The sequence below is a fragment of the Quercus robur genome, chromosome 2, assembly GCF_932294415.1.
Source record: "Quercus robur chromosome 2, dhQueRobu3.1, whole genome shotgun sequence".
Taxonomy (NCBI): Eukaryota; Viridiplantae; Streptophyta; class Magnoliopsida; order Fagales; family Fagaceae; genus Quercus; species Quercus robur.
This window is the reverse complement of record NC_065535.1, coordinates 18464494-18474675: the sequence shown is the minus strand read 5'-3', so window position 1 is coordinate 18474675 and position 10182 is coordinate 18464494. Positions and strand designations below refer to the sequence as shown.

The window sequence follows — 10182 nt, the reverse complement described above, 5'->3', positions numbered from 1 at the left end:
AAAAAAAGGTTGCAACTTGATGTTTTTATGTATTTATTTATTTTTGGTGAAGGCCTAATTTTCGGTAACCATATTGTAGCATTAGCGTTGATAATAATATATTTAATATTATTCGTTATTTATCAAAATTTCCTTTCTTACGCTACGTACCATGCCCTATAAATACTACTAATTCTGACTTAAGACCATGCATCTTAAATTAAAGCCACCAAGATATTCAAACGTAATCATGAAGATGCCTACCAGAATTGCTTTATCTCTTTTTATCTTCATTATTCTTTCTGAAAGAAATTTGTTGGCCAAGGCACAAAACACGTCGACAATCCCAGTTAATCTGGGTGTCATTCTTAATTTCGATACATGGAATGGGAAGATGGGGTTCAGTTGCATCAACATGGCCCTTTCAGACTTCTATGCCTCTAATCCTCAATACAAAACTAGGCTGGTTCTTAACTCCAGGGACTCCTAAAGTGATGTTGTTGGAGCTGCTGCTGCAGGTTCTCTCTCTCTCTCTCTCTCTTCGATAGTTTTTCTTTTTTCCTTCACTATTCACTCCCTAACATTTCCTCACCACAAACATAGGAGAATTTTGTAATTGGAAAGAGCTTAGGTTGTATTTCTATTGAGTACTACTTGAAAGTTGAAAGTATGATATTTATAACCGTTCATTTGTCTCTTTCTATTTATTTTTTAATTTCTAGAAATAATTCGATAATTACAGCAATGAAGAAAATTTAAATTTTTATTGTTTCCATTAAAAATATTTTAAAAATATCAATTAAGTATAAGATTCTTTACTGTAATTCTTTTTTTTTTTCAATTCTTTGGGAAGCAAGGATATTTTAGGATAAATAGAAATTTTTCATTGATTATTAATATATATATATATATATATATATAAAAGGAACCCAGCCCCACTTTTAAGAGAACTGGATTATACAAAAATATTCGTAATTGGAAGATTGTTCTTGAAGTTGACCTAATAGTACTGTTCAACGTAACAGAGAATATTTGACTTGGTTTATAACATAAAAATATGGGGATTGAAGGAACTGTGCTATATACAGGCTGTGACAAACTGACAACCACGGAAATAATAATAATAATAATAACATTAAGTATTATAACAGTATGATTGAGTTTTAAAATGGACATTGAAAGAATCACTTTTAGGGAGATCGAGAAGTTTTAAAATCTCCTTCTCTTATTTAACAAAGAAAATATGGCTTACCAGTCAATAATGCATTTCAGTTGCATGTTACTGAATTATAAAAAAAAAAAATAATAATAAAAAAAAAGGTAGCTAAGGACCGCTACCTTACTGTATTTCTAAATCTTCTGCCTTTATTTATTTATTTTTTTGCTGAATTATAACATTTCTCTTATGTTTCCCTTACAATTTGAATTCATATTAGATGTAGCATGAAGTGTTCACAACTAAGATCTTAGCCTTTAACAGTATAACGTTACCAAGGTAGTTTATCATATATATAATCTTTGATTATATATATATATATATATATATATGATATACAAGGTAGTAAATTATAATCTTCTTTTTTCTGCTTGGTTAATTTTAGGTTAAATGACAAATTAGTCCATTTGATTTTTTGACCTTTTTTTTGTATATTATTATTAATATTATTTTGACAATGTGACTTTTTTTAATTTAGTTATTCAAAGTTTCATCTTTTTCATTTCTGTATTTTAATTAACTTTAATATGTTTTTAGTAATATTCTTCAATCTAGTTCAATCCAATATTCCCGTTAATTTTAATATTTTCTGCTTTCATTTTTTTTTTAAAGAAGAAAAATAATAATATTTATTTTTTACTAAAAAAATAAATAAATAATTTAGAAGGGAAAAAAAAAGAGAGTTTGTTTGTTTTTTTTTTTTTTTTTTTGAGAAATAAAATTTACACAAGCAATATAAATAACAAATATTCCAAAACATAGTAATCACTATCAATGGGGAAAAAATGTTTTGGTCGCTCTTTTCCTCACCCTTTCACTAGTTTCTCAGAAACCAACTAAAGTCCAAAAGCATTTATTCCAGAAAAACCCACATCCGAAAAGTCCAAATCAACCTCAAAACTCATCATGAAAAGTATCCTAAATAGAAAAATCAAAAAGTCGGAAAAGCACAAAAATATGAACATGGACATACTGGTTTGAAGAACAAAGAGCCCAAAAAAAAAAAAAAAAAAAAGGGGTTGTTTGGGATCGGTAGAACCTTACGGCTAATTAATGGCACGGAATGCGAATGGTTGTGGGTGGCTTTGGACAGTGGCGTGGCACCATATGTTGCTATTGGCAAAATGAGATAAAATTTCTCTCCAAATTAGTTAGAAAATAAACTCTTCAAACTACTCTTATATCTTTTTATTGAATTTGAATTTTGAAAATTTAGCCATTGGTTTTCATGTAATTAAGTTCTTAAAATACATGTCAAATTTCATTTAAATTGGATATTATTTGCTATTCAATTAATAAACTTTTTTTTTATGTATAATTTTATATCACAAAAACTTGAAAATTAAATATTTGATTGATAACATAACAATAGGTCTTTGATCTATTTATAATTTTGCAAGTATGAAGGATATAATAAAAACATGCAATCTAACAGGTAGATTTTCAAAATTCAGAACCTATAAAGTTTGAAAACTTTCTCTACAAACTAATTTAAAGAAAAACTTTTTATGGCACAAGGTGAGTTGCATGCTTGAATGCATTTGGCCCAAGGTGAATAATAAGCACAAACCTAACCAAGTCCACCCTTTCACATGCTTGAATACATTAATGTACTTATATCCACAAGTAATTTTTAGAGAGAAAAAAAAAAAAAAAAAAAAAAAAAAAAAAAAAAAAAAAAAAGAAGAGCATTTGGCCCCATCATTTTTTTTTTTTTTTTGGGTGTTTATATTCTTAATTATTTGAGTATATCAATAGACAATACTCCTTTTTTCTTCTTAAAAGGATTGTTGTCTATACTCAAATAAATTAACTCATTAATCTCTCAAAATATATGTTAAGTGATAATATTAAAAAAATATATATATATATATATATATATAATAGATAAATTATAAATTGAGTGTAATTGCTTTCGTGCAACGTGTAATAATGCTTCCCCAACTTTGATTTTTTTTTTTTTTTTTTTTTTAGAATTCCATCCAGTATTCAATTATTTGATCTCCTCTCTACAATTCAAATCATAAATAATCAAAATCTTGGTGTAACTTGTTGTAAGTAAATTGTTAAAGAGATAATTCTAAATAATTTTTACATTGCTCATAAACCATTCAGTGCATGACATTTGATTTAAGAAACATATACATTTATATAATTCTCTTTTACAATTTAATGTATAAAAACATAAAATATAAGAAGAATTCTTTAAGTTATTAAAAATATAAAGAATAATGATGTAAGTGAATTCCAATAATATTCCAAAAGTAATAGATGAAGCTGGTATGATAGAATCAATTCTAAGTCACATGATTATAATAATGAAATAGAAAATTGTCAAAGTTAGAGGGATATGGGTGCATTTTACTTCTTCTATTTAGTATAACCACCTAAATATTATATGAAAAATATTATTCTAACAATAAGACTATACATTGTGAAAAAATTTAGAAAAACAATATATCATAGTTCAATATGGTTACTTTTTTTTATAAATAAACTTTATTTATACAATAATTATCTCATAGACTTGTTATATTTATTCTTTTAGACTAGAGTAATTGGATTCAGTTCATTTATATATATATATATATATATATATATAATTTACATCTATGAGATTATGGTGGTTAACCATGGCTCCCAAATAAAATTTTATGGCTCCACTATACTTGGCCATTGTGGCTTGCTTTCTGCTCAAATATGGTCATAATCTCTGATTTTTTCTTAACAACTGAGAATACTTTCTCAACCTTTTTTCAAAAAATTATTGTTCAATGTAATATTTTAATTTCCTACTTTATTTTTAGATTTGAATTATTCTTAATGAAAAAAAATTAAATAAAACTTAAAAGACTAAATTAAAAGCATATTAAAGTTACAGGGTATGCTTTCTAATTTAACTTTAATTTTCATTTTCAATTATCCAATTTGAACCTAACATGACTGCCACCACCTTATCTTTATATGGATGGTGATTCCATTTAACCGGAAAGTCTTTGCTAGTGTAATACCATACCTATCACTATAATTATTATTTGTGAATACCTTACCGATAAGCATTATTTTTTTTTAGAAGAAACTATAAGCATTATAATTAGTATTAGTATTATTATTATTATTATTTTGAGATAAACCTATAAGCATTATTTATGTGGGCACAATTAATACATAGCTTTTTTTTTTTTTTTTTTTTTTTTGGAAATCTTACCTAAAACCATTATAATTATTAATGCGGTTTCAAAAAATACATAGCTTGATCTGAGTGTACAAAAATTTTAATTTTAACTTTTCATATTCTTTCTTTTTCTTTTTTATTTCTTTTATTGTTTTCTATTGGAAAGAGAATAATGGGGAGATGTTATGATTTATGTTTATCCCACCTCAATTTTGTTCCTCAGAGAAGAATCTCAGATTTATAAAAACCGTGAACCAAATAGTTTTTTGGTCTATTAAAAATAACTGATTTTTTGGTTAGCATTTTTATTGTATTGAATTTAGAATTAAACCAATGAAAATCAAATTCTTTCTTTCTTTCTTTTTTCAATTTAAGAAAATTGATTGGTTGAACCATCCATCTAAAAAATTATAACTTACACATTACCACCACCCGAACTCAAGATTTTTTTAAGTAAGATATATTATCTTTATATACTTGTTTAATATTCTTTAAATATTTTTAACGAAGGTTTATCTTGTTACAAAAAAGAGTAAGTTAACCATTGACACAGTGGTTAATCAATTATAATCATGAGTGCGTATTGTGCTCCCATGAAGGCTCAAGTGTTATACGACCTGCAGTTTATAGTTTGTACATGTCTTTGCTACAAGTCGTTTAGGTAAGAACTGATATATCAAAGAAACAATTTAGTGAGACACGTGTAATCAGTGTATTATTTCATTAGTTAGTGGGATGTATAGTTAAATTAGTTAAGTAGTCTCGTTAGTTAAAGAATCAGTTTTTTTTTTTTTTTAATTGTACTCTGCTCCTTTTATAACAAATTAATGAGAATCACAGATAGTTTTCTCTGAAGCTTTGATTCCTCAATTTCAAAATTCTTTACAAGGTGATCCATAATGTGTTGACATTAGTACGATACTCATAATTGGAGTTTCATTTAACTGTATATGTATCTTTGATATTGGACTCAGCGTAAGACCACACAAAACACACCCTTACAATTTATTTGAAATATTATGTGATATCACATGCTTCAACCCATTTGTTTGTTATTGCTGTTGTTGTACTCCACGCCAGGTTCTTGTGAGACTTACCAAAGTGAGTGCCAACAATTGGCGTTCTGCATACAGAGTATTAGGTTTTACAAAGTCACGTTAATTGTTTAATTGCTAAAGTTTTCCATTGCTGATTATGAAATTCTACCTTCGTTTTTAAAGCTTCTGATAATTTTGAGTTTGACTGGTGAATAATACAAATTTCTCTTTGTTTTTGAAACACAGCTCTAGACCTGATTAAAAACATGGAAGTGCAAGCAATCATAGGTCCACAAAACTCTATGCAAGCCAACTTTATGATTGATCTCGGTGAGAAAGCTCAGGTGCCCATTGTATCATTCTCAGCAACAAGTCCTTCTCTTACTTCCCTTCGGAGTCCATACTTTTTTCGAGTAGCTCAAAATGATTCATCTCAAGTGAAAGCTATAAGTGCAATTGTTCAAGCCTTTGGATGGAGAGAGGCAGTGCCAATCTATGTAGACAATTCATTCGGGGAAGGTATAATACCCTACTTGGTTGATGCCTTGCAAAATGTTGATGCCCGTGTACCCTATCGGAGTATCATTTCTCCATCAGCCACAGATGACCAAATTGGTGAAGAACTTTACAAGTTGATGACAATGCAAACTAGAGTCTTCATAGTGCACATGTCAACCAATATGGGTTCTCGGCTTTTCAACAAAGCAAAAGAGATTGGGATGATGAGTGAAGGTTATATTTGGATAACATCCAATGGGATAACCAACTCTCTAAGTTCGTTAGAACGATCAGTCCTTAACTCAATGCAAGGGGTGTTGGGTGTAAAAACTTATGTTTCAGAAACAAAAGAACTTGAAAATTTTAGAGTTCGATGGAAAAGCAAATTCCAACAGGACAATCCAACCATTTTGAATGCTAAATTGAATGTGTTAGGACTATGGGCTTATGATACTGCTTCAGCACTAGCCAGGGCAGTTGAGAAGGTTGGGACTACAAATTTTTACATTGAACAAACAACTGCTTCAAGAAACTTAAATGATCTTGAAGCCATTGGAGTCTCTCAAAATGGTCCAAAACTTCGTGAAGCATTATTTGGTACTAGATTTACAGGCATAGCTGGAGATTTCAGTCTTGTTAATGGACAATTACAATCATCAACTTTCAAAATAATCAATGTGAATGGTAATGGAGAGAGAGGGATTGCATTTTGGACCCCAGAAAATGGACTCATAAGGGAATTGAATTCAAGAAACACAAGCACATATTCTACCTCCCAGAAAAATCTAGGACCTATTATATGGCCAGGCGATTCAAGTTCCGTCCCAAAAGGTTGGGAGGTTCCAACAAATGGGAAAAAGTTGAGAATAGGAGTTCCAGTGAAGAATGGTTTTAGTGAATTTGTTAAGGTGACACATGATGCTAACAATAACAGAACACAGGTCACAGGGTACAGCATAGACGTCTTCAATGCTGTCATGGAAACATTACCATATGCTGTTAACTATGAGTTCATTCCGTTTGCAAATTCAAGTGGTGGAAGTGCTGGTAGTTATAATGATTTGGTCTACCAAGTATACCTTGGGGTCAGTAAAAACCTTCATCCTTCTATTTTTTAACAACTAGGATTACATTTGAAAGCTCAATCAACAGAGTATTAAATATAGGAATGTTTATACTATTCAAAAAGAAATTAACTACAAATTCTCTAACAGAGTAAATATACCATGCAATAATGCATAATAAAAGTATCTCCCATATAAATTTCGTTCTTTCTTGTTTTTTATTTTTATTTTAATTGCCCCTTTTAAGCTAAGCAAATATTTTACTTGGACAGAAATTCGATGCTGTGGGAGGAGATCCAACAATCACAGCAAACAGGTCTAACTTTGTCGACTTTACATTGCCATACACTGAATCCGGAGTATCATTAGTAGTGCCAATCAGGGACAATGGGAGTAAAAATGCATGGATTTTCTTGAAGCCTTTAAGCTGGGACCTTTGGATAACAAGTGGGTGTTTCTTTGTCTTCATTGGCTTTATAGTTTGGGTTCTTGAGCACCGAATAAATGAAGATTTCCGTGGGCCTCCCTCACATCAAATTGGAACAAGCTTATGGTACTCCTTCTCAACCCTGGTTTTTGCACAACGTAAGTTCCAACCCTTCACATTTGCTTCATTATACCTCTAGAAACTTATTTCACAAAAACAAACACCACCATACACGATACACAGAAATAAGTGCTTAACTTAATCCTTCTAGTGCTCTCAAATTAGCATACAAGACTTGGTTATAGTCCTGTCTTCTATCTTACAGATACAATACTAGATTCAATATCACTTTTTATAGTGACTAGTCTACTATGCTTTCTTATTTCTTTTCTTATCAATGTGATGCTAACAACTCTTCACAGGATTAATGCATCTTTTTATTATTGTTCTAATTGATATGATTCCAAAACCAATAAAGAAACTTTTATACTTATCAGATCATGGAATGGACTTAACAGTTTGTAACCAATATTACTACAAACATAATTTTCTTCCTCCTCTCTGTTGTTCTTAACAATGTGGGGTTCCAAAACCAACAAGAAAAAACTCAAAATTATTGCGTCATGGACTGGAAGTTCACTATTTGTGACCTATATTACTACAAATCGGATTTTCCACAAAACTAGGAGAAAAGTTCCTCTGACATACTTTGTGACGATTCAAATGAGTATTCGCGTGTACATTTAGTTACATAAATTATTTAGAATTATATGATGACTTGTGTAAATAATTTAATAAGTTAACTACAGAAGTACAAGAATATGGTCATTTGAATCACCACGATCTCCTTCATCAAGTCCATCAAAGAAAAACTTTGTCCATATTATTTCTAAGATTCATTATTATCCATTATTATGAGTCAAAAAAGTGATATATATTTGGATGAGTTGCATATCTCAAACATTGCATTAATTTGTTATTTATGATGCAATTAAGTATTTTTTAGAAATCTTTCACCTTAATTTACAGGGGAGAGAGTGGTAAGCAACTTGGCAAGGTTTGTGGTGATCATATGGGTTTTCGTGGTGCTCATACTCACTCAAAGTTACACTGCAAGTTTGACATCACTCTTAACAGTTCAACAATTGCAACCAACTGTTACTGATATCAACCAACTTATTAAGAATGGGGAGCATGTTGGCTACCAAGGAGGATCTTTTGTTTTGGGAATCTTAAAAGAAATGAAGTTTGATGAAAATAAACTTATAATATATGATACTCCAGAAGAATGTGATCAATTGTTGTCAAAAGGAAGTGCTAATGGTGGTATAGCCGGTGCTATTATTGAAACTCCTTACATGAAGCTTTTTCTAGGACAATATTGCTCCAAGTATACCATGGTTGAATCAATTTATAAAACTGATGGGTTTGGCTTTGTAAGCTCTCTCTCTCTCTCTCTCTCTCTCTCTCTCTCTCTCTCTCTCTCTCTCTCATGTGTATGTGCGCACGCTTTAAGTGCATAGTTTCTCATATTGAATTTTTTTAATCATATGCAGGTCTTCCCAATAGGTTCCCCCTTAGTATCTGATGTGTCAAGGGCAATCTTAAATGTAACAGAAGGAAAGAAAATGAAAGAGATTGAGAATGCATGGCTAGGGAATCAAAACAATTGTACAAACTCCAACAACCAAGTTTCTTCTGCGAGTCTTAGCCTTGCTAGCTTTTGGGGCCTATTTCTCATTGCCGGGGTTGCTTCCTTACTGTCTCTCATCATCTCCATATCTATGTTCCTTTACAAGGAAAGACAACAAATCTTGATCCACTTTCATTCAGAAGGCTCAATATTGAGAAGAATTCATCACACCTTAGGAATCTTTGACGAAAAAGACCTCAAATCCCATACTTTTAGAAACATGGCACTGCAAGACGTAACTGGCATTGATAGTGTTCAAGTTATAGGTGCAAGTGAAGCCTCACCAAACAGTAAGTACACACCAAGTCCATCAAGCTATTCAACCCACACTGAACCCCCCTGTGATTGCTTGGGAGCTTTTGGAACGCCTCCTAGAGAGTATGGCGCTCTTAGTCCAAACGGTCAAGCATCTCAAATAGCACCAGTTATCGAGCTAATTAGCTACCCAAATCAAGAGGGAATAACAACCATAGAAATAGCTCATGAAAATTGTTAATATGCATTTTATGTCTTATTTGACTGTAACACAGTAACTCGTAGCATACACTCAATTAAAGGTAGTATAGAGGTAGAAAACTGAAGGCATCCATATGTAAATTTGCTAAGCTTAAGCTTGTTCACAAGCCTTGTTCAGTTGATTATGTAACTCAATTCATAAGCCTAATTCAATTTTTACTTATGAAACCTATGTATTTGACATTTGTGAATTTGTATTGGCAAATTTTTTATTCAAATGGCAAGATATAGGTGTTAACTAACGTATCAGACCAAGCTTGGATTTGTTCAACCATGGTTAAATAATTGAGCTTTAAAATTTAACTCAAGTTAATTTTATTTTTTAACTAGTCACAGATCCATGCGATACGTGAGAATAAATAATAATTTTGTATTGTAATATAATGTACAATTTTTTCTCTAAATTTTTTTGAAGATAATTTGTTCTCCCTAAAAATTAAACAATTTCTATTCGGTCCAATTAGGTCTACTTTGGTCCAATTCAGTCCACTCGGTCAATTTTGGTCCACCTTCAGTCCATTTTAGATTAATTGGGCGTTAAATTGATTCTATTTATAGGTTTTCTTGTCAATTTTAG

At 30.7% G+C, this 10182-nt stretch overlaps 1 protein-coding gene across 1 annotated transcript; it reads left to right on the top strand.

Moving 5' to 3' along the window:
* The first annotated feature begins 216 nt into the window (after positions 1–216).
* On the top strand, positions 217–9720 carry LOC126712756 (glutamate receptor 2.8-like). The gene is made up of 5 exons (XM_050412213.1): positions 217–497; positions 5654–6990; positions 7242–7554; positions 8426–8832; positions 8953–9720. Exons 2-5 carry the CDS (start codon positions 5674–5676, stop codon positions 9583–9585), a joined length of 2670 nt encoding a protein of 889 aa, XP_050268170.1. The 5' UTR covers positions 217–497; positions 5654–5673; the 3' UTR covers positions 9586–9720.
* The last annotated feature ends 462 nt before the right edge of the window (positions 9721–10182 follow it).